General features: G+C 34.7%; 1 protein-coding gene across 3 annotated transcripts in view; it reads left to right on the forward strand.

The window, feature by feature from the left end:
- Nucleotides 1-26,134, forward strand: part of CEP85L (centrosomal protein 85 like) — a 159,751-nt gene that overhangs the window by 8,285 nt on the left and 125,332 nt on the right. For 2 of the 3 annotated variants that reach the window (XM_058566384.1, XM_058566382.1), the window contains exon 2: nucleotides 13,617-13,778. In XM_058566384.1, coding sequence (XP_058422367.1) covers nucleotides 13,617-13,778 — 162 coding nt within the window. Of the gene's footprint in view, nucleotides 1-6,192; nucleotides 6,267-13,616; nucleotides 13,779-26,134 lie in introns of those variants that run through there. The other variant, XM_058566383.1, reaches the window with a different exon arrangement.

Consider the following 26,134-nt stretch of genomic DNA (forward strand, 5'->3'; position numbering starts at 1 on the left):
ATGTACTGAAAAAGTTTGATTAGAAATCAAGTTCTTTAATTTGGAGGAGATATTTATAAATTTTATCAAAACTTTATTTTAGAATGTTTTATAACTAAAATTTTGCTTTAGTTTTGGCTTTTAGATGTATTGTGTATGGCACTTAGGTTCCTAAGTGTCAGAAAATAAAAGGCTAATTGAGAAATAATTAGGCTACTCTGCTTCATTTGGAGGTCAGTAGCTACATAAATAAAAGTTCATTTATTATGTCTAACAACTTCTTTATTTAGGAAAATTTATTTTGATTGAAGTTTTTATTTTCTCTGGGTGCTGATGATCCATCTTAGTTTTGGCATAATTTGCTACCATGTAGAATATTTTCTCTGTTAGCTGATATTATGAAATAGTTTTATTCAAAGACAAATGTAAACTCCTCTGGAATAACACTTGGTATACTCCCTCATGTCTGTAGTGATCTTATTAAAAACCTCTCATTAGTTTTTACCATACTTCATTTTTTCCAGTTTATAAACAGAAACAAAGGCTTATGAGAGACTAAATTAAATATGTGGCCGTCATTCCAAAATACTTTTTCAAATACAGCATTTCAGGTAGCCAGAAAATAAGATAGGACTCTGGCCTGTCCACACACTGAAATCAACAAGCATGTAATGTTTTCATAGAAGGAGAACCATCTATGGTGGTTGCTGCCCTAACCCTCTTGAGTTCCTTGTTTTATATAATGAGTATTTGGTGAATATTTATTGGTTTGAATTCATACTTTTCCTGTGAAAGGCGAACCACTTTATCCATCTGATGAGTGTTCTTAATCGAGGTAATTGTAAGCTCCACCTGAAGCAAGCTCATTTAAAGCTCTTACTTGTTATACTAGAGTTGAAAATAAGGAAATTCAGAATCACATCTGAAGAATGTGATTAGAAGTCTTACACCTTGTGTGGTAATGTTTTTAAAGTTATTTACAGTAGCTAATGAATGAACTTCCAGATTTCTTTTTTTTATATTTAGAAAACAAAGAATACTAGCTGTTGATTACTTAAAATTCAGTTTAAACTCATAAATGCAAGAAAGCCAATTAACTTAGATTGAGCTGGATTTTTTTTCCAGGTTGATTGAGATATAATTGATATATAACATTGTATTAGTTTAAAGTATACAGTATAATGATTTGATATATGTATATATTGGGAAATGATTACCACAGTAAGTTTAGTTAACATCCATCACCACACAGTTATAAATTTTTTTTCTTGTGATGAGAACTTTTAAGATTTACTTTCTTAGCAACTTTCAAATATACAATATAGTGTTGTTAACTGTAGTCACCATGCTATACATTACATCCCCAGAACTTATTTATCTAGTAACTGGAAGTTTGTACTTTTTGACCACATTCACCCATTTCCCCCACCCTACCCCCCACCCCTGGCAACCACTAATCTGTTCTCTGTTTCTACAAGTTCGGTGTTTTTAGATTCCATGTATAAGTGAGATTGTACAGTATTTGTCTTTTCCTGTCTGGCGTATTTCACTTAAGATAATACTCTCAAGGTCCATCCATGTTGTCACAAATGGCAGAATTTCCTTCTTTTTTATGGCCAAATAATATTCCATTGTATTTAAACACCACGTTTTCTTTATCCATTCATCTGTTGATGGAAACTTAGGTTGTTTCCATGTCTTGGCTGTTGTAAATAATGCAGCAATGAACATGAGGGTGCAGATATCTCTTTGAGATGCTGATTTCATTCCTTTGGATATACACCCAGAAGTGGGATTGCTGAATCATATGGCAATTCTGTTTTTAGTTTCTTGAGGAACCTCCATACTGTTTGCTGTAGTGGCTGCACCAATTTACATTCCCACCAACAGTGCACAAGGGTTCTCTTTTCTCCACATCCTTGCCAACATTTGTTATTTCTTGTCTTTTTGATGACAGCCATTCTGACAGGTGTGAGGTGATATCTAGTTGTGGTTTTGATTTGCATTTCCCTGATGGTTAGTGATGTTGAGCACCTTTTCAGGTACCGTTTGGCCATTTGTATGTCGTCTTTGGAAAAATATCTATTCAGTTTCTCTGCCCATTTTTTAATCAGATTGTTTTTTTGCCATTGAGTTGTATGAATTCTTTATATATTTTGGATGTTAACCCTTTATCTGATATATGGTTTGCAAAGATTTTCTCCCATTGTTAGGTTGCCTTTTCATTTTGTTGATGATTTCCTTTGCTGTGCAGAAGCTTTTTAGTTTGATGTAGTCCTCGTGTTTATTTTTGCTTTTTTTGCCTTTGCTTTGGTGTCAGATACGAAAAGTCATTGCCAAGACCAATGTCAGGAAGCTTACTCCCTATATTTTCTTCTAGAATTTTATGATTTCAGGTCCTGTGTTCAAGTTTTTAACCCATTTTGAGTTGATTTTTCTGTATGGTATAAGGTAGGGGTCCAGTTTCATTCTTTTGCATGTGGCTGTCTAGTTTTTCCAACATCATTTGTTGAAGAAACTATCCTTTGCCCATTGCATATATTTGGCTCCTTTGTAGTAAATTAATTGACCATATATATGTGTGGGTTTGTTTCTGGGCCCTTATTCTGTTTCGTTGATCTATGTGTCTGTTTTTATGCCTACCATTTTTTAAATATCTTTATATAATCATTTAATTATCACAACAACCCTGTAAGATAGGTACTCTAATTTTTTTTTCTCCTTTGCATATGAAGAGACTGAGGCACAGATTGGCTAAGTGACTTACTCAAGGTCTGACTCTAATAAGAGGTGGTACACACCTTAAACTCAGGCAGCCTGGTTTCACAGTCCACATTCTTCTCTGCTAAGCTATACTGTTAATTCTGTAATAAAAGAAAAATATTAAAACTATTAGTCATTTACCCTGGAGATAAACAGTACTGAAATGGAGTGGAGGACATAATATAAGTGGGATGAAGAACATAAATATTGCTATATTAAGTTTCTTCCTTCTTAGCTAGTTATTTTCCAGTGTAGTATAAAATTTTCTGTTTTTTTTTTTTCAGGTTACTATTAATATGAATATTTTTCTATGTGTTTTAATGTTTTATGCAATTTTTTGTGACGTTTTTGCATCTTTTACCCTATTGGAGATTGTTTTCCCGTGTTTATTAGGAATTTTGGCCATCAGCCCTTCAAACCGTTTATAACTATTAATATTATTTTTAGCTGCTTTGGAAAATATTTACTGATCTTTAAATAGATACTTAAATGCAAAGTGGCTCAAGGGATGGTTTAAAATCTCCTGGATTTTAAAATAAACAGGGAACAACCACCAAAAAAACTCTGTTTTAATCCTTTTTCTAAAGGGAATAATATTCTTTAGATCTAATTATAAGACTTCCAGAATTTTAATTTTATACCATGAACATTTATTGGATGCCTAGTGGTAATAATGACTACATTATTGAGAGGCTACCTGACTGTGCAGTTCTATGCTAGAGACTAAAAAAAAAATAAAGTTGTCTTTCACTGTTCCCGGTTTGGTGAGGGAGAAGAAAGTCAGACACATATGGCTTAATATAATTTAGTAAATATTGTTAACGGAATTTTGAGTGATATATTGGGAGAGCACAAAGTAGTAGTTACTTAATACCACCTGGTGGAATCAGAAAAAACACGTAGAACAAGTTACTTCTGACCTGAGCTCTTAAAGAAGGTAGAGAAGGGAATTGCTTGGAGTCGTGCAAGAACCTGACCTGTTTGGAGGCGGTGATAGGTATGTGTGGCTGGGGTGGCTGTACGGGAGCCGGAATGGGGAGGCCGGGATGGCAAAGTGTTAGAAAATGAGGTTGCCAGTTGGTGAAGAACTTTGCCAAACTTAGGGAGTTTGAGTTTTATTTAATATGCAGTAAGGAACCCACAGACCTATGTAAGCAGGAGAATGACAAACATATTTGATTTTAAGATGGTGATTCTGATAGTACGGTAGAGGCTGGCTTGGGTGAAGTCACTCCAGCAGGAGGTCCTTGCAGCCATCCAGCCAAAAGATATGATCTGTGACAGTGGGGATGGAGAGGAGACATCTAATTCAGTTAATACTTCTGAAGTGGACTGAAGGGTTTCAGAAACTGACTAGATGTATGGGTTAAGGAAAAGAGATTTTTGGTTGTATTCCCTGGATTTATTCCTTTTTAACTTAGTTGTACATTGATTTCTACAGACAGTAGAATTGGGGCAGTTGAAGGCCACTGTTCTGAACTTTGTGCAAAAGTACTTTGTACCTGTTAACATTGCAGAGATGTTAAAATGTGTGATATGTGCATCTTATGTCATATAAGGGTAAATGAGCTTTGATATTTTCTGTTCTTTTCTATTTTATTTAAAAAGGTTGGTCTACTCCACTGAATGGGAGATAACCTGCATTTTGAAAAACACTGCAATTTTTACTCATGTTTTTTGTTATATATTCAGCTTTTTATGTCAAAGTGTAAATCTACTTTGTCAATGGTGTTATTTTTATTTTCTTCTGGCTTAGAGTTGTCATTAAAAATATTCAATAAGATTAGTTGTTATTCTTATACTTGCAGTTACAGATATATTAACATATTATGGAAGACTTGATGTTGTATGCATTTTTGTTTCCAATTGGAAAAAAAGCTTCAGAAAGAAGATAAAATATGATAGGTTACTTCTTTATTTGATGCTAAGCTTTCTATATTTCCAGTGTAAGAAATGTTAGTAATTTTTTAATAAGTTATCCCTGGGTATTCAGTATTCTATTTAAAAGAATTGAAATTGGTATTAAAAAATGTAACATACTGTCTTTCAGAGAAAAATTCCAATGTGTAGTGCCTTGGGATCTTTGCTATTCTTACAGAAATGCTTCTGTCTTTGTTCTAGAGAGAACTGATTTTACACAGTCATTCAGTTGCTTTAATATGAAAAGACTTAGGTAAGACTTTATTATCAGAGATCAGTGAGCCTTATTTTAAGTTTTTTTTTTAAGTACATAGCACTTATCTAGAAATTGCGTGTTTCTCATTTCAGTAGTACAGTCTTATAACTATTGTGTGAGAGGATTTTCCTTATTATATCACCTGGTAAGTATATTTCACATCTAGTTCTTACTGCTTTGTGATTCTGGATTGACTTGAATAGTAACAAGACATGTCATTCTTCTCAGACTGAATTTATTCATTCTAAATTAAAGATTAGAATGTTATTTATTAATGACATTTGTTAATTATCTTCAGTGTTCTAGGCACGTAAAATATATTGGATCTTTCTTAAAAAAGAAGTATTTATGTTTAAAGGTTAAGACAAATGTGAGTTCAGGCTGGAGAAGATCAACTCATGTAGATGATTCTGTGAATTGCTTTGCTTTCTTTAAAAGGAAGAATTTACCAAAAATGAGATCATTGTGATACCCTTATAAGCAAATTAAAATATCTTACTGATTTAAAAGAATAAGATGTTGTTCCGAATAGAACATCTTTCTCCATTGATTGGTCCAGTGATTTGTCTGATGTGATTGGACTTGATATCTGCTTCTTTCCTTTAGAGCTCTTTTGATGAGGATGCTTTCCTAGAAAAAGGACCATACTGGTCTTCTGTCAACGTATATGAGTTGTATATTTCCCTGATAGAATCTCCTACAGCTTTAAAGAGCTTCATATTTTTTTTCTTCTAATGGACTAAGTTAGTTGTGATATTATTGAAATGAACTTGTAGCTATCAACCAAAACAAAGAACCAATCTGTTTTAAGTTCTTTTTTTTGAGTTTAAAGAAATCTTTTTCCTTTTAAGTTTATAGATCTATTCATTTTGTGTACATTAATATGCAGTTTTGTATTTTTGAACATTTAAAAGAGTTATGGTAGTTTGATTTATATGTTAGAATGTATCCATTTTGTTCCAAGCTAGGCCAAATAAGCTTGTGTTCTCATTCCAGGAAAAAATATCTCTGAAGACTTTCATTAATAGTTATTTAACACAGGTATAGGATAATTAAGAGGTGCTTAAATGATAAGTAAGTTATTGGGTTTATTAGTGGTAGAGGCTAAGCATTTAAAAAAATAAATGTTTCTTTCCCCCTGATTATTAAACTATAATAATTACAAGAAAAATAAAAGCATAAAGGTCAAAGAGACATGACCAATAATGCTACCATCTAGAGGAAACTACTAGCAGTGTTTTGTTGTGTTTCTTTGCAGTTGCTCTGCGTGTTCTTTGTTTGTTTGAATCTTTACTGTATGCTGGCTGCAGCGCTGAGTAAGATCTGGAACACATGATCTTTGCCCCCAGTGAGTATTTCTACAGTCTAGGAGGAGGACAGATACATGGACAGATAACTTGAGTTTCATGTGGTGGGTGCTAAGCTAGAGACAGGCAAAAAAGAGGTCAGAGAATTCCTAGACAATTTGAAATCTGAGGTTATTTGTAAATTCTCATTTATTAAATTTTATGTCTTGTTATTTAGATTGACAATATAAGCATTTTATACTTTTAGATCTTCTTTATTTTAACGGCCAAAATTGTGATCCCTTCTCCTTCTTGGGTTTATTTGTAATTATTCCTCGTTAGAAATAATGCTTAAGGAGCATTCTTTTTTTTTTGTGAGGAAGATTGGCCCTGAGCTAACATCTGCCAATCCTCCTCTTTTTTTTTTTGCTGAGGAAGACTGGCCCTGGGCTAACATCCGTGCCCATCTACCTCCACTTTATATGGTATGCCGCCACAGCATGGCTTGCCAAGCAGTGCATCGGTGCTCGCCCGGGATCCGAACTGGCGAACCCTGGGCCACCGCAGCGGAGCGCGCGCACTTAACCACTTGCGCCACTGGGCTGGCCCCTTAAGGAACATTCTTATGTCTATAACTCCACTCCCTCAAATGTTGGATTATTTCTTTTTTTTCCTTAGCTTTATTGAGGTGTGATTGACAAATAAAATTGTAATAGATTAAATTATAAACATGTTGATTTTATATACATGTAAAGATTCTCCCCAGATTTAGTTGACACATCTATCACCTCACATATTTACCTTTTTTTTTTTTTTTTTGGTGAGAATACTTAAGTTCCACTCTCTTAGCAAATTTCAAGTATACAAAACAGTGTTAACTGTAGTCATCATATTCTACATTAGATTCTCAGGCTTAGTGATCTTATAACTGAAAGTTTGTGCCCTACCAGCCTTTCCCTATTTCTCCCACTCCTTAGCCCCTGGCAACCACCATTCTTCTCTCTATGAGTTCAACTTTTTTTAATTCTACATATATTGTATATACTGTGCAGTATTTATCTTTCTCTGTCTGGCTTATTTCACTTAGCATAATGACCTTCAGGTTCATCTATGTTGTCACAAATGGCAGGATTTCCTTCTTTTTGATGGCTGAATAATATTCTAATGTATATATGTACAATATCTTTATCCATTCATCTGTTAATGAATGCTTAGGTTGTTTCTGTACTTCGGCTATTGTAAATAATGCTTCAGTGAACGTAGGAGTATGGATGATCTCTTCGAGATAGTGTTTTTGTTTCCTTTGGATATATACCCAGAAGTGGGAAATTGCTGGATCATACGGTAGTTCTATTTTTAGTTTCTTGAGGAACCTTCATACTGTTTTCCACGGTGACTATACTAGTTCACATTCCCACCAACAGTGCACAAGGATTCCCTTTCTCTTCACCAGCATTTGTTATTGCTTGTCTTTTTGATAATGGATAACCTAATAGGTGTGAGGTGATATCTCCTTGTGGTTTTCATTTGACGTTTCCTGATGGTGTGTGATGTTGATCACCTTTTCATGTACCTCATGGCCATTTGTATGTCTAACTTGGAAAAATGTATATTCAGATCCTTTGCTCATTTAAAAAAAATTTTTTTTGATATTGAGTTGTATGAGTTTCTTATATTTTGTATATTAACGCCTTATCAGATATATGGTTTGCCATTTCATATTTGCCTTTTCATTTCTTTGATGGTTTCTTTTGCCATGCAGAAGCTTTTTAGTTTGATGTAGTTTATTTTTGCTTTTGGGGCCTTTGTTTTTGGTGTCAGATCCAAAACGTCATTGCCAAGACCGACGTCAAAGAGCTTATCCCCTACATTTTCCTCTAGGAATTTTATGGTTGCAGGTCTTGTGTTCAAATCTTTAATCCATTTTGAGTTGATTTTTGTGTATAGTGTAAGATAGGGGTCCAGTTTCATTCCTTTGCGTGTGGCTGTGCAGTTTTCCCAACATCGTTTAGACTGTCCTTTCTCCATAGTATATTCTTTGATGTTTTGTAGTAAATTAATTGATCATATATGTATGGGTTTATATCTGGGTCCTTTATTCTGTTCCATTGATCTTATATGTCTGTTTTTATGCCAATCCTATACTGTTGATTACTATAGCTTTATAGTATAGTGTGAAATCAGGAAGTGTGATGCCTCTAGCTTTGTTCTTCTTTCTCAGGTTTGCTGTGGCTATTTGGGATCTTTTGTGGTTCTATATAAAGTTTAGCCTTTTTTTCTATTTCTGTGAAAAATGTCATTCAAGTTTTGACAAGAATTACATTGAATCTGTAGATTGTTTTGGGTAATATGAATGTTTTAACAATATTAATTCTTCCAATCCATGAGCATGGAATATCTTTCCAGTTATTTGTGTCTTCTTCCATTTCTTTCATCAGTTTATTATAGTTTTTGATGTACAGATCTTTCACCTCCTTGTTGTAATTTACTCCTGAGTATTTTATTCTTTTTGATGCAGTTGTAAGTGGGATTATTTTCTTAACTTCTCTTTCGGATTGTTTGTTGTTTGCGTATGGAAACACAGCTGGTTTTTGTATGTTGATTTTGTATCCTGCAACTTTACTGAATTTGTTGATTAGTTCTAATAGTTTTTTGGTGGAGTCTGTAGGGTTTTCTATATAAAATGTCATGTCTTCTTCAAATAGAAACAGTTTTACTTCTTCCTTTCCAATTTGGATGCCTTTTATTTCTTTTTCTTGCCTAATTGCTCTGGCTATGATTTCAAGTACTATGTTAAGTAAAAGTGACAAGAGTAGGCAATCTTATCTTGTTTCTGATCTTAGAGGAAAAGCTTTCAGCTTTTCACTGTTGAGTATTATATTAACTGTGAGCTTGTCATATATGGCCTTTATTGTGTTGAGGTATGTTCCCTCTTTACACAGTTTGTTGAGAGTTCTTGTCTTGAAAAGATGTTGAATTTTGTCAGGTACTTTTTCTGCATTTATTAGCTGATCATATGATTTTTATCCTTTATTCTGTTAATGTGGCATATCACATTTTTGATTTGTGTATGTTGAACCATTCTTGCATCCCTGGAATAAATCCCACTTGATCATGGTGTATGATCCTTTTAATGTGCTATTGAATTTGGGTTGCTAGTATTTTGTTGACAATTTCTGCATCTATGTTTATCAGGGATATTGACCTGTAATTTTCTTTTCTTGTAGTGTCCTTATCTGGCTTTGATATTAAGGTAATGATGGCCTCTTAAAAGGAGTTTGGAAGTGTTCTCTCCCCTACTATGTTTGAAGTAGTTTGAGGAGTGTTGATATTAATTCTTTTTTAAATGTTTGGTAGAATTCCTCAGTGAAGCCATCTGGTCCTGGACATTTCTTTGCTTGGAAATTTTTGATTATTGATTCAATGTTCTTGCTAGTAATTGGTTTGCTGAGATTTTCTGTATCTTCATGATTCAGTGTTGGTAGGTTGTATGTTTCTAGGAACTTATCTATTTCTTCTAGGTTGTCCAATTTGTTGGCGTATAATTGTTTGTAGAAGTTTTTTATGATTATTTGTACTTCTGTGTGATCAGTTGTAATGTCTCCTTTTTCATTTATGATTTTATTTATTTGAGACTTCTCTCTTTATTTTTCTGTTGGCTCAGGCTTGTCACTTTTGTTTATCTTTTGAAAACATCAGCTCTTAGTTTCATTGATCTTTTCTATTGCATTTCAGTCTTTATTTCATTTATTTCTACTCTGATCTTTGTTATTTCCGTTCTTCTAACTTTGGGCTTAGTTTGTTCTTTTTGTAGTTACTTAAGATATAAAGTTAGATTGTTTATTTGAGCTCTTTCTTTTTGTTTTTCTTAAATGTTGGCATTTACCACTATAAACTTCCCTCTTAGAACTGCTTTTGCATCCTCTAAGTTTTGGTGTTTTGTGTTTTCATCATTTGAAGATATGTTTTTTTTTTTTTTTTTTTTTTTGGTGAGGAAGACCGGCCCTGAGCTAACATCTGCCAATCCTCCTCCTTTTGCTGAGGAAGACTGGCCCTGGGCTAACATCCATGCCCATCTTCCTCCACTTTATATGGACGCCGCCACAGCATGGCTTGACAAGCGGTGCGTCGGTGTGCACCCAGGATCCAAACTGGCGAACCCCGGGCCACCACAGCGGAGTGCGTGCACTTAACCGCTTGCGCCACTGGGCCGGCCCCAGAAGATATGTTTTGATTTCCCTTTTGATTCTTCTTTGATCCAGTGGTTGTTCCAGAGCATGTTGTTTAATCTCCATATGTTTGTGAATTTTCCAGTTTTCTTCTTGTAATTGATTTCTAGTTTCATACCATTGTGGCATGAATTGAATTTACATATCTTGATCTATAGCTGGTTCCTAATCTCAGACTCCAATGTAAGTGTAATCTGCAAATCAGTATAAATAATTTCCAGCATTTTCCCCTGTAAGATGATAGGGTATAATAATAATAATATCATCATCACTAGTGATAGAGTAAATGGTCCTGTAATGTATTTGTTCCTTTAGTAAAACATTATAGTCAGTGTTAACAGTTAGGTGTAGAGCTCCCTGTAAGGTCCTTTTTCTGTATATATAAATGTACAACCTCTTCTCCAACTGTGGAATCATACTATATATGCAGCTATGTAAAATGCTTCTCCCCCACACATACTTAATTTTTCGGGTGTCATTACATGTTAAAAAATAGGTTAGTAAAATTATTTTTAGTACTTAAATATTGTCAACTAATTTACAGATATATATTTTGTTTCTAGGTGTTTATTTATTTTATTATTTTAAGCAGTGCTGTCAGAAATGTCATTGTGCTTATATGTTTTTATATTTATTTCTCTGATTCTTTTTTTAGGATAAATTTCTAGTAGAAGATCTTGCCTGTGTTGAATTTAGATACCTCTTCCCAGATGCTTTAATTTAGAAAGGTTGTGTCAGTTAATTTGCCCACAAAGCTATATGAACATTCCCTTCACTTTGACATCTATTTTTCAAATATTTGCCAATAATATTTAATACTATAGATAATTTAAGAAATCTAAAAACTTTGTTTTTTCATTTCTCTCATTATTACTAAGATTGGATGTCTTTTCATATCTTTGTCATTTACATGTACTCCCAGCCTATTTATGCTATTTGCTGGGTATTCCTAAAAAAATATTTCTCTAACTAATAGGTTTGCACTTGGGAGAGAAGGTAGTGGGCTGGTTGCCCTTTTTGATAGTGATTTAGACAGGACTTTGAGTTCATTTAGATGGGATCTTAAACTGATTGAAGAAAACATTTTGGTATAGATTATAGACAGATCAGAGTTAGAGCAGGCCTGATGACAGAATACCTAACAGGCTACTTTAATGTCTGGGTGTTTAATCAGATAAATTAAGTCTCATTCTGAGAGAGATCTAGAATCTACAAAGTTTTAACTGGTTGTTCTGTACCTCAAAGCTGGTAAAGTGTCTTTTTGACCAATATTTTTAAATCTTGCGTTAATTTAAATGTATGGCTTTTTTGTGTGTGTGTGAGGAGGATTGGCCGTGAGCTAACATCTGTTGCCAATCTTCCTCCTCCCATTTTTTTTTTTTTTTTTTTTTGCTTGAGGAAGATTGTCCCTGAGCTAACATCTGTGCCAATCTTCTTCTATTTTGTATATGGGACACCACCTCAGCATGGCTTGATAAACGGTGCATAGGTCCATGCCCGGAATCCAAACCAGTGAACCCCAGGCCGCCAAGGCAGAGCACGCGAACTTAACCACTACGCCACAGGGCCGGCCTCTAAATGTAGTTGACTTTTAAGGCTACTTATATACTTCATACATTTATAAAACCCAAAGAAATTTAATTTATAAAGTATATATAAATAAAAATTAAAATATTAATGTGGCATAATGTTTTATTAAAACTAAATCTTTAATGTTGGGATTGATATGGTAGAAAATAGCTTGAGGTCTGGTTTTATTAATCTGTTTATGTATTTTGTTTTAATATTAATATAGAGAATGACTTCCCAAAAAGTGTGGTAAAAATGATGTAATTAATTTTAAGGACATGTTTGTCATTTTGTGATCCTTATGTTTAAACTGCTAGAAGGTACTTCTTGCATGCCAGTTTCAGTAGTGTGTCACATGGTAATTCTGTAAAAATGTCTTGTTTCATATCATGACGTCAAGTGCCCAATATGTCATCTGCCCTTTACTTAGAAACAACTGCAGCTGCAAACATAAAACACAAATGGGGGCATTGAAGTTGTGTGATAATAGGTCTGTTTTGAGGTAGCTGTACAGACAGATACAGTGGCATTGAAATTAGATGGAAATAATCTGTTTTAAGGTAGCTATTCAGATCATCTCTAATGTGCTTATTGGTTTTTTAAGGATATCATTGAAATGAAAGCCCAAAATTCTTGTACAGAACTTGTTAACTCCCACAAATAAGTCTGCAGGCTCCAATTTGAGAATGACTGTTAGAAGCTAGGTTTTATATAAAATTTTATAGATTTAAAATTGCTCTCTCAAATTACTGTAAAAATTTCTAAATGCTTCTTCTTTATTTCTGCACCTAGCTTTCATGAACTAGTAATAAATAGTTCACAGACTGACACTGGTCCACTTTGACTGGTATTGTAATAGATAATAAAAGAATGAAGTGAGCAAAAAAAAGTAAAATGATGGACAAATCAGAAAAAGACAAGTAAAAATTAAGTAAAAATGGACAAGATAAGTGAAAATAAAGATCAAGAGAACATTGAAAGTGTTAAACTAGCTAAAAAATAAAGATTTAATGTAACTCAAAAGGGAAAGTTGAGCAAAGAGCCAGGAAGATGCTGTGGTGTTAAACTTTTAGCAAAAGATAACTAAAGAAATAAAATCAATTAAAATAATACAAAATAATTTTAAATTTTTACTGATTAAAATAAAGTAGAAAAAAATACAATTTTTTTGACCTTCCATAAGCACATTCTACTTGCATTGCCATGCAATATGATACAGTTAGACTTTCCCTGAGCCCTACTTAACTAATGCCTGTGTGTGGAATCTCAGATGCCTACCCATCAAATATTCCAGAGCAGAGTGCTGACGTTTCCAGATAGGTAGATGATAGATTTGACATTTTAAATATGACAGCAGTACATGTTTAAAGTTCATTACTCAAAGTAGAAAATGGAGTCCTGCAGCCAGGGGACTGATTCAGCGTTGAATTGATATGCATGTAACATATAAGTTTATTTGGTGAATCTTAGATGCCATTGATCTATTTTAATTATTTTGTGTAGAAAAATAACCTTTTATACCTTATGTTTATTTTTCACAAGGGCAGAAAAGGATATCTTCTGCCTACTCATAGACATTATAATGTGTTAACGTTTGCATATTTTCCTTTGTAGGCCCAGATTATTCTTCATCAGCATGGTCACCTGGTAATGAATCATTGTGGCAGACCACAGCTGTTCCACCTAACCATCGAAATAACCATATCAGGAGACATAGTATAGCTTCTGACAGTGGTGACACCGGCATTGGAACTTCCTGTTCTGACAGTGTGGAAGGTGAGCTAAAATTCTTAGTGTTTAGACGTGACTCTTTGGACAATGGTTGTGATTGTGAACATTCAAGGGATATGTTTTATTGTTCCAAACTAAGAAATTATAAAGTAACATTTAAATATTTAATAATGTTCAGTGTTGTTGTATATCAAAGGAAATTGTTCCTTGGGTCATATTAGTTTTTCCTTCTTTCACTTTTTTGTTTTTGGTGAGGAAGACCAGCCCTGAGCTAACATCTTCCTCCATTTTGTATGTGGGATGCCACCACAGCATGGCTTGATGAGCAGTGAATAGGTCTGTGCCCAGGATCTGAACCTGCCAACCCCAGGCTGCCAAAGCGGAGTGCATGAACCCAACCACTGTACCACCGGGCTGGCCCCCTTCATTCACTTTTTTAACCAAACCTTTTATTTTGAGATAGTTGTATATTGTTTTGCAATTTTAAGAAATAGTCCAGAGATTCTGGGCATTCTTTATTCAGTACCTCCCGCCCCCATAGTGACATGTTGCAAAACTATAGTACAGTATCACGGCCAGGATATTGGCTGATACAGTCAAAATACAGAACATTTCTGTCATTATAATATACCTCATGTTGCCTACACCATTTTCCCTCCAAACTCTTGGAAACCACTTATCTCCTCGCCATTTCTATAATTTTGTCATTTCAAGAATGCTATATATAAATGAATTAGTATAGTACATAACCCTTTAGAGTCTGCTTTTTTCTTTTTTTAATTAATTAATTAATTTTTCCCCCAAAGCCCCAGTAGATAGTTGTGTGTCATGGTTGCACATCCTTCTAGTTGCTGTATGTGGGACATGACCTCAGCATGGCCAGAGAAGCGGTGCGTTGGTGCGCGCCCGGGATCCGAACCCAGGCCGCCAGCAGCGGAACGCACACACTTAACCGCTAAGCCACGGGGCTGGCCCAAGAGTTGGCTCTTTTTCTCTGGAGGTTGATCCAGGTTGTTGTGTGTATCAATAGTTCATTCCTTTTTACAGCTGAGTGGTATTCAGCAATTTAGTATTGGAGAGACCCCATTTGGCTTAACCATTCACCCATTGAAAGACATCTGGGTTGTTTCTGGTTTTTGGCTATTAGGAATAAAGCTGTTATAAACATTTGTGTACAGATTTTGGTGTGAACATATGTCTTCATTTCTCTGCGGTAAATGCTCAGAAGCACAATTGCTGTCATGGGGTAGTTGCTTGTTTAGTTTTTAAAGAAACTGTCACACTATTTTCCAGAGTGGCTGTTCCATTTCCATTAGCAGTGGAAATGGATCTGTATGAGTGAACCAGTTTTCTCTTCATCCCTGCCAGCATTTTGGTGGTTTTTGAATTTTAGCTTTTTTGATAGGAATGTAATGATAGCTCATTGTGGTTTTAATTTTCATTTCCTTAAAAACTAATAATGTTAAACATTTTTTCACATGCTTATTTGCCCTCTGTCTATTCTCTTCAGTGAAATGTTTCCATGTCTCTTGCCCATGTTCTAATCAGATTATTTCCTATTAGCTGTTGAGTTTTGAGAGTTCTTTATATATTTTAGATACTAGTCCTTTGTTGGCTACATGGTTTGCAAATATTTTCTTCCACTCTGTAGCTTGTCGTTTCATCCTCTAACAGTGTCTTTTGCAGAGCAAGTTTTAAAATTTGATGAGGTCTAGTATATCTGTTTTTCTCTATATGGATCATGCTTTTGAGGTCAAGTCTAAGAACTCTTTGTCTAGTCCCAGATCTTGAAGATTTTTGCTTAATTTTTTTCTGAAATTTTTATAATTTTATGTTTACATTTAAGTCCATGATCCATTTAGAGTTAATTTTTTATAAAATGTGTGTGTTTGGGTGTCCTCAAGACCACTCTTAGGCTCAGTGATTTGCTAGAAGGAATCATAGAACTCAGAAAAGCTGTTATACTAATGGTTATGGTTTGTTACAGTGAAAGGTTACAGGTTTAAATCAGCAATAGAAAAAGAGCACAGGGCAGGGTCCAGGAGACGCTCGGCCCAAACTTCCTGTTGTCCTTTCCCAGTGGACTGGTGTGAACAGTGCTTAATTCTCCCCTCAGTGATGTGTGACAGCACGTTTGAAGTTTTGCTAGCCAGACAAGGTCACCCAAGCCTTGGTGTCCAGGATTTTTATTGTGGCTTGGTTATGTTGTCATGGTTGACTGCCTCCATGGATGACCTTAGTCACCAGCCTTTGAGCGGTCAAGCTGATATCACATGGTTCAAGGCCTCCACCATAAGTCACATTGTTAACATAGACTTCATACAGTGACCTAAGGTCCCCAGGTAAACAAAGACTCTTATTAGGCAGGATTTTCCAAGGGTTTAGAGGTTACCTCCTAGATGCCGACAAGGGGAAAACCTGTCTTAAGAAGTGTAGGATGTGGGAAACCCAGACATGCTAAGTTAATCCTTTCTGCACAGTGTGAGACTTAGACTGAGGTTCATTTTTTTGCCTAATAAATCTTGAAATCAGGTACAGTATTCTCACTTTATTCTTTTTTTTTCAAAATTGTTTTAGTTATTCTAGTTCCTTTGCTTTTCTGTATGTTTTAGAATAATTTTGTCTATATCTACAAAAAATCTTGATGGGAATTTAATAGGAATTGTGTTGTCTGTATCTCACTTTGGGGAGAATTGACATCTTCTCTTGAGTCTTCCAGTTCATTAACATGGTATGTTTCTCCATTTATTTAGATTTTAATTTCATTCACCAGTGTTGTGTGGTTTTCAACATAAATGCCTTGTACATTTTTATTAGATTTATAACTATTTCATTTTTTTTGGCATGACTGTAAATGACTTTGTGTTTCCAATTTTATTGTCATTGTGTTAATTGTTATTATGTAGAAATTGATTTTTTTATGTTTATCTTGTATCTTATGACATTGCTGAACTTACTCTTTAGTTCTAAGATTTTTTTTTTTTTGGTAGATATCATGGGATTTTCTATGTAGACAATCATGTCATCTGTAAACAGGGATGGTTCTCCTTTCTGACCTGTATGACTTTTATTTCCTTTATTTATTGCTGTGGCTAGAACATCCAACACACTGTTGAATATGAGTTGTAAGAGTGGACATCCTTGCCTGTTTCCTGATCTTACAAATAAAGCATTCAGTCTTTCACGGTGAAGTAGCTATATAACAGCTATTAGCTGTAGGTTTTTCTAGATGCTTCTTAATAGTTATAGGGCTATTTAAATGATCTCTTTCAATTTGGATGAGTTGTGGTAGTTTGTGTCTTTGGGGAAGTGGTCCATGTTGTCTAATTTATGTGTATAGAGTTGTTCATAGCATTCCCTTGTTATCCCTTTGCTATCTGCAGTCTCTGGAGTGATAGCCCCTGTTCCATTTCTGGTATTGGTAATTGATATTGTCTTTCTTTTTTCATTTTTTAGTCTTGGTAGTAGTTTGTCAATTTTGTTGATCTTTTCAGAGAATCAGCTTAGTTTTCATTAATTTTCTCTTTTGTTTTCTGTTTCAGTGATTTCTTTCTTTTTCTTTTTTTTTTTTTAAACTTTATTTATTTATTTTTCCCCCCAAAGCCCCAGTAGATAGTTGTATGTCATAGTTCCACATCCTTCTAGTTGCTGTATATGGGACTCAGCCTCAGCGTGGCCGGAGAAGCAGTGCATCGGTGTGTGCCCGGGATCCGAACCCGGGCCGCCAGCAGCGGAGCACGCGCACTTAACCGCTAAGCCACGGGGCCAGCCCTCGGTTTCAGTGATTTCTGCTCCTTGTTGTTTCCTTCTTTCTGCTTTGGGTTTATTTTGCTCTTTTTGTAAGTTCTCAAGGTGGGAGATTAGATTATTGATTTGCAACTTTTCCCTCTTTTAAGATGTATGCATTTAGTGCTATAAATTTCCCTCTCAGCACTGCTTTAGCTGTGTCCCACAGATTTTAGTATTTTGTATTTTCATTTTCATTCAGTTCAGTGTATTTTATTAACTTACCTTGAGACTTCCTCTTGGACCCCAGGGTTATTTAGAAGTGTGCTGTTTAGTTTCAAAGTGTTTGGATATTTTCTTGCTGTCTTTTTGTTAATTTCTAGTTTGATTTCATTGTGGTCAGAAACACACTCTGTGATTTCAGTTCTTTTAAATTGTTTTGAGATTTGTTTTAGGTCTTGACATGTGGTCTGTTTGAGTCTCTGAGTATTTAAAAAGATTGTATATTTTGCTGTTGTTGGGTCAAGTGTTCTATAAATGTTGATTAGATCCTGTTGGTTGATGGTGTTGTTGAGTTTTTCTATATCTTCGATGATTTTCTGTCTAGCCATTCAGTTGTTGAGAAAAGAGTTTTTAAAAGTCTCCACTAGAATTGTGTATTTGTGTATTTCTTTTTTTCTATAAATTTTTGCTTCATATATTGCAGCTCTGTTGTTTGGTGCATACACATTTAGGATTGCTATGTATTCTTGGTGGATTGCCCCTTTTATCGTTATATAATGTCCCTCTCTGTTCCTGGTAATTTTCTTTGTTCTAAAATCTACTTTATCTGACATTAACACAGCCATTCCTGTTTTCCTTTGATTAATGTTTAAATGGTATATGTTTTCTATTGTTTTTCTTTCAACCCAACTGTATCATTATATTTGAAGTAAGCTACTTGTAATAGTATACAATTGGGTCATGGTTTTTAATCCACTCTTTTAATTGGTATATTTAGGCCATTTACATTTAATGTAATTATTGATGTATTAATACTTAATTTTCCTATTTGTTCTCTTTGTTTCTGTTTTCATATTCCTGCCTTCCTGTGGGATACTTAAACCTTTTGAGAATTCCATTTGAATTTTTAAGTGTATCTCTTTGTATAGCTCTTCCAGTGGTTGCTATAGGTATTACGTTATATGTATATATAGATGATGTGTATATGTAACATACATAACTTATATATAACTTATTTTTAACAGATTGAAGGGCATATAGAAACCTTACCTCTCTTTACCCTTGCCTATTTATAATAAAATTGTTTCACATATTTCCTCTACATACATTTATAACTATATCAGATAGTGTTATAATTTTTACTTCAGCTGTCAAACATAATTTAGGAAACTCAAGAGGAGACAGAAAACCTATTGTATTTATTCATGTTTTTGCTTCTGTTCTTTCTTCCTTCATGATCTTACATGGTTCCTTCTTTTATTGTTTCCTTTTGGTTTAGAGCACTTTAGCCATACTTTTAGGCTACATCTGCTGGTGACAAATTAGTTTTCTTTCAACTTAGATTTCCACTTGATTCCTGAAGGATAATTTCACTGGGTATACAATTCTAGTTGGACTGTTCTTTTCTTTCAGTACTTGAAAAGTACTGTGCTACTTCTTTCTGGCTTCCATGGTTTCTGATGACAAATCTGCTGTCATTTCTCTCTGGTTACTTTCAAAATTTTTTTCTTTGTCTTCAGTTTTCAGAAATTGAATATCATAAGTCTTTGGCTGGGTGTCTTTGGGTTTGTACAGCCTCTTGCATCTGTAAGTTTATGTCTCTTGCAAAATTTGTTAAGTTTTCAGCCATTATTTTATTTTATTGTTTTTGAGGAAGATCAGCGCTGAGCTAACATCCATGCTAATCCTCCTCTTTTTGCTGAGGAAGACCAGCTCTGAGCTAACATCTATTGCCAATCCGCCTCCTTTTTTTCCCCCAAAGTCCCAGTAGATAGTTGTATGTTATGGTTGCACATCCTTCTAGTTGCTGTATGTGGGACACGGCCTCAGCATGGCCGGAGAAGCGGTGCGTTGGTGCGTGCCCAGGATCTGAACCCGGGCCGCCAGTAATGCAGCGCACGCACTTAACCACTAAGCCATGGGGCTGGCCCTCAGCCATTATTTTCTTTGAGTACTTTTTCACCCTCTCTCTCTTTCCTTCCAGGACTCTGATGGCATGAATAGTAAATCTTGTACTACAGGTGTCTCATGCTCTCTTCGTTTTTTTTCCTCCTGTTGTTCAGATTGAGTAATTTTTATTGTTCTGTCTTCCAGTTCACTGATAATTTTCTTTGGTCCACTCTATTCTAGTGTTGAGCCCATCCACTGAGCTTTGTATTTCTGTTATTGTATTTTTCAGTTCCAAATTTTTATTTTGGTTTTTCTTTATATTTTCTGTTTCTTTGTTGAGACTTTTTGTTTTGTTTTTTGCTACTGCTTTCTGTTTTGTCATTTGTTTTAGGCATATCTCTGATTGTTCACCAAAGCAATTTTATGATGATTCCTTTAAAATCTTTGTCAGAGAATTCTAACATTTCTTTTATCTTGGTGTTGGCATCTGTTGATTGTCTTTTTTTCATTTAGTTTGAGAACTTACTGGTTCCTTGTATGACAAATAATTTTCAATTGAAACTTGGATAATTTTGTATTATGAGATTCTGGATTTAATTTATTAAGTAATAAATATTGTTTACTTATGTTTATATATTTATTACATATTTTATAAATATAAACTATAACATTTATTTACATATAAGTAAACATAATATAAAATTATTATAAATATTTATGTATTTAAACCTTTTCTGTTAGCTGGCTTTATTAGATACGGCTCTGGCATGTGAGGGGGAAGGGACACTGTCTTCTTACTGCCAGGTGGAGCCACAAGTCCAGGTTCCCCATTTGGCCTCTGTTGATACCAGAGGAGTTTAGAGGGGAGCGCCTTATTACTGGTGGATGGGGATGGAAATCCATGTTTTCCATTTGATCACCACTGACGCCACCGTGGCCTCGTTATTGTTGGGTGATGGTGAATGTCCTAACTCACTATTAGGCTCCTCTAGTATAACCTAAGTGTGTGTGTTGGGGGCGGGGGTAGCGGGGCTCCATCTTGCCAGACAGGGATGAAAATCCTGTCTCCCTGCTTGGCCTTCTTTGATCCTACCCTGATGGGGCTATTGGAGTGCTTTGTTACAGCTTGGCAAGGTTGGAAGTCTAGGTTCCCCGCTTGGCTTTTGTTGGTGGCTGGGCCACAGTTTTTTTTGTGGTGTTTGGCTGGAGAAGAGTGGTTACTATCTAAAAACTTTCTGTCTTGTTAGGTTTCCTTTTTCCTGGAAAAACAGGCTTTTGGGGGGACTTTTTGGGGCTATGCCTATTGGTTCTTTTGGGTTGCTGGCTTTTTCATCTCTAAGTCTGGGAGATATGAGGCAAAAAGAAAACATAGACTATTCAGTTGCATAGAATATTGATTTCATTATGGTCTTGTATCTGATATCAGTTGACTCTCTAAAACATAACTCAAGGAAAGGAAAGAAATATATACAAGGTGGTAAAGGGGAAGACAAGTAGGAATGTGAATTACAAAAAGAAATCTATTAATTATAAGTTAAGTATTCTTTTTTGTTAAAAGATGAAAATAACTTATATAGTACTTCTGTTTCTTCTTTATTTTCTCTAAATTTTAAAATTTATATCCTGTTTTCAAGCCTTATTTAGTTTGTGAATGAATATTCTCAGAACTACTGATTTTATTGTAAATATGTTTAAATATTTTCATTCATATTTGAGCCCTTGGAATAAAGTTGACAGGGTATATTGGCAGTTGTATAGTGGAGTTTTCTACTTGAATGATCTGAAATAGCATTTTAGTATATTATTCTATGTACATTACTATTGAAATTGATTTCAGAATCCCTTAAGAAAAAGTTGATTCACTAAAGAAAGAAGTTGATTTCAGGAAGGAAATAAAAATCAAACAAATTAAATTTTCTCTAGATGTAAAAATTTGTTATCGTTTTTTTTTTTTGGTGAGGAAGATTAACCCTGAACTAACGTCCAATGCCAATCCTCCTCTTTTTGCCAAGGAATATTGGCCCTGGGCTAACATCTGTGGCCATCTTCCTCTACTGTATATGGGACCCTGCCACAGCATGGCTTGACAAGCGATGAGTTGGTCTGTGCCCGGGATCTGAACCTGCAAACCCTGGGCAGCTGAAGTGGAGCGCGTGAACTTAACCGCTATACCACCGGACCAGCCCCAAAATTTATTATCTTTTTAAAAAAGCTGCTTTTAAGGGCATTACTTTTGTGGGAGGCTGGCGATATTCTGGAAATATTAAATAAAATGTCCCATTATAGACATTTTTTTTCAAACTTGCAGGCCTTCTAATGGTATATTTTCTTAAGCTATGGATAATAAATAGCATTATGTTCTTTTGGTAACAATTAGTCATAGTGTTAGAATTGGATGGGACTTTAGAGATAATATAATTAATCAGACCATTATATAAATGAGTAAAGTAGTTCTCAAAAGATGAAGTTACTACTTTTATTAATATGGTGGTTGAGAGCTTAAAGCTTTGTTTAAACTTGTTATCATTTAACTATCTGTGCAATCTTGAATATTCAGTTTCTCACTTCTTTGAGACTTAGGTTTTCATCTCTAAATTGGAGGTAACTCTTTTTTATATAGTATGAAGATTTAATAATATGATTTTTAAATTGCTTAGTGCAGTTCTTTGCATCACCATCATTGTTTAAAAAATGATTCCAGGGGCCGGCCTGATGGTGTAGCAGTTAAGTTCGTGCACTCCACTTCAGCAACCCAGGATTTGCAGGTTTGGATCCCTGGCGTGGACCTATGCACTGCTTATCAAGCTGTGCTGTGGCAGGTGTCCCACATACAAAGTAGAGGAAGATGGGCATGATGTTAGCCTGGGGCCAGTCTTCCTCAGCAAAAAGAGGAGAATTGGCAACAGATGTTAGCTCAGGGCTAAGATTCCTGTTCTCCTTCCTTGTTCTCTTACTTTTTTCATGTGTTTCTTTTCTCAAGTTTCCCCTCCCTAGGAAGGTTCCCCAGCTGACTTACCTAAAACAATGATAACTTCTACTGCCACCCTCGTTTTTTTTAATTGCTTTTAAATTTATTCTATTTTTTTATTGGTGTCATGATAGTTTACAACCTTGTGAACTTTCAGTTGTACATTATTGTTTGTCAGTCACCATATAAATGCGTTGCTTCACCCCTTGTGCCCACTGCCCAACCCCCTCCCCCTGGTAACCACCGAACTGTTCTTTCTGTCCCTGTGTTAGTTTATCTTCCACATATGAGGGAAATCATGCAGTGTTTTTTTTTTGTACCTTCTGCTTTATTTGGGGTTTGTTTATAGTTTGTATCATAGAGTAGGGACTGGTATGTAGTGGATGCTCAATTTGGTTAAATGAAACAATGGCTGTACATACTTTCAGTTAAGGTTCCTGTTTTTAGCTTGCTTTTGTACCTGATATTTCAGAGATTAGAGCCTCCTTGATGTTCCCCAAACAGATGAACTCCCTGTGCTGCATTCTCAAGACTGGTATTTTATGCTGTATATTCTTCTTTCCTGATTCAGTAATTAACACTCCTGTTTTTCCAGCTTCTGGAATTTTGTTGTAATCTCTTTTGCTGATTGTCCTGTATTGTTCATTGCTGTCAGTTTCTACCTTGTTACTTTTCTGTCATTTTACTGGGTCTTGGGAGGGAGAGAATATAACTTTGTGTACTCAGGCAATGGTCTTGAACCAGAAATTCTGTAATATAGATATAAATGAAAAAAAAATGAAGAGAAGAAGAAAAACATGACTGTAAAACTTTTCCTTAATGTTGACTTTAGTAAAGTCGACATTAGTAAAGAAATACTAATGCTAATACTAAATACTAAGTAAAGAAATACTAATACTAGTATGTATTTCTTTACTCTTTTTTCTGATTTTAAAATGGTAATAAATGCACATTTTATCTATTTCTTTATTCATTAAATAACTTCTTTTTTTTTTTTTTTTCTTTTTGCTGGGAAAGATTCACCCTGAGCTAATATCTGTTACCCGTGTTCCTCTCTTTTTTTTTCCCTCCTCAAATCCCCACTACGTAGTTGTATATTCTAGTTGTAAGTCCTTCTAGTTCTATGTGAGCCACTGCCACAGCATGGCTACTGACAGACAAGTGGTGTGGTTCTGTGCCTGGGAACTGAACCCAGGCCGCCAAAGCAGAGCACGCTGAGCTTTAACCACTAGGCTATCAGGGCTGGCTCAATAAATGCGCATTTTAAAAGGTATGATGATGAGATAATTTTAAGAGCAAATTCCTGTTTCAAGCATTATTAAGTTTGTAGTCTTTGAAAAGTTTGAACCTGTATAGAATTAAGTAGAGCAAACACGTGAAATCTCCTTTTATTTCCTCTCCTCCAGTCTTTATTTTTAGAGGACAAAATGTTATTAGTATGTTGCATTTTCTTTGAGACGTTTTGCTGTGCATTTATTCACATATACCTAGGTTTTTAAAAAACTAGGTCATCCCCATATGTATTTTGTGATTTGTCTTCCTTTTTTTCTTTCTACTTCTCTACATTAGATTTCTTTAAAAAATAATTTTCATTTTGAGATGATTTACATAACCTAATCCACATCACCCAAGGCTCCTAGAATTATTCTGTCTCCAAGGAGATTGAACCACTGAGATAAGCCTAGGACTGGGTTTGACATCTGTGGGCATTTAAGAGTGAAGCATTTTCCATGGGGACCTGTTTTTTGCTATATTGGAAGGAACACAGAGAATGAATAAAACTCCTCCTAACAGTTTGCAGCAGATGAGCCAAACGACAAATCAGAGAACAAAACTAAAGCCTACAATTTCTATTCCACCAATGGGCAAAAAAAAATTCATATATATATTATGTGTATATATGTATACAGACACACATAATATATATATATAGCATTTCTCTAGCAAACATCAACCTAAGTACTTTTTTAAAACACATGCATATTTGGAAATTTGATACATGATATAAAGACAGCATTTCAAAGCAGTAATGAAAAATTAGGCCTGAAAAAAGTGGTGGTAGATCCTGATCTCAAACTGTAAGAAAACGAAATTTGAAGTAGAATAAAGAGCTAATGGTTTCTTTAAAAAATCCTAAAAGTACTTGGAGATATGAGATTAATTTTACATTCTTACGTTAGAAATATTCTTCTTAAGCCACAAAATACAGATTTGATTTAATAAAAAGTAAAAATTTTTGAACGCTGATAAAAGATATTAAATTAAAAAAGAGACATATTAGGAATAAATATTTGTAGTAAAACTAACAAGGAAATATTTGTATTATTTACAGAGCTCCTACAAGTAAAGGCAATATCCCAAAATAGGTATTCATCTATAAAATTTAAAATATTTCATAAGTTACAAAATTTTATAGGTAAAATATAAATAAACAGTTAATGGAAAAAGTACAAATGACCAATAAGCATCTAAAAGATAATCAAACTCAGTCATAGTGTAATAAAAATTAGATGACAGATGCTGCTTTTAACCAATGAGATTGCCCCCTTTTCCCCAAAAATAGACTGTAATATCTAGGATCTGAGCAAAGATGGGAAAAGTTGTGCCCTGATCACCAGTACATATATTCAGCCTTGATAGAGAGCAGTTTGGCAATGATAGCTAACAACTATATAGCTGTTACTGTGTTGTAGGCACGTTACACGTCAACTCATTTAATCCTCTCAGGCATCCTCTGATGGGGAAAGTGAGACACCAAGAGGTCAAATTACTTACCTATAAATAACTTATGTAAAGTGTATATATCTTTGATTCGGCACACACACAAGTGAAGAAAGATAAAATGTGTAAGAATATTCACTGTAATACTGTTAAGTGAAAAATTAGAAACAGCTTTAAGTGTCTGTCAATAGGGAAATGGTTAAATATTTCACTGTGTATCCAGTTAAAATAGTTAGGTAGCTATATATTTACCAACCTAGAAAGAAATTCAAATAAATTTCCAAGTTAAGACAACAAATTGAACACTTTCTTCTAATTTTGTTCCTCTCTGAGATCCCACTAACACTCAGGAAAAAAAATTAAAAAACAAAACAAAAAAAACCCCCCTATGATGACAAGAACAACAAAAGAAAAGAAGAGTAAAATTTTGAGAGCTGTAAGTCAGAACAGTAAGAAATTTTCTTAGCAGATCCCCAAGAGCTGAATCCTAAACCAGCAACAGAGAAATTCAGGAACAAGCTGTCAATTTATATTATTAAACATTCTCAAAAAGGCTCTGGAACCGGTAGTACCAGGCTTGCCGGGTGTCTCCTCTGTATAGTAACTATTTTTCGCCTTATCTATGTTCTGTTCTTTGGATGCAAGTCACAGGGGGAGGATTAAACTCCTGGAAGAGGAAGTATCTGAATTTAATATTTGGCATTATTCTTTAAGATATATTTGTCCCTTCTCTCCCATTTATTTATTCAATCATTTATTTATGTCAATATGGGCTCATTTATATACATACTTATTTTTAAAATTAAACTTCAGACTTTGTTAGAATTTCACCAGTTTTTCCATGATGTTCACCTTCTGTTCCTAGTTCCTAACC

This window comes from Diceros bicornis, chromosome 23 (genome assembly GCF_020826845.1).
Source record: "Diceros bicornis minor isolate mBicDic1 chromosome 23, mDicBic1.mat.cur, whole genome shotgun sequence".
Lineage (NCBI taxonomy): Eukaryota > Metazoa > Chordata > Mammalia > Perissodactyla > Rhinocerotidae > Diceros > Diceros bicornis.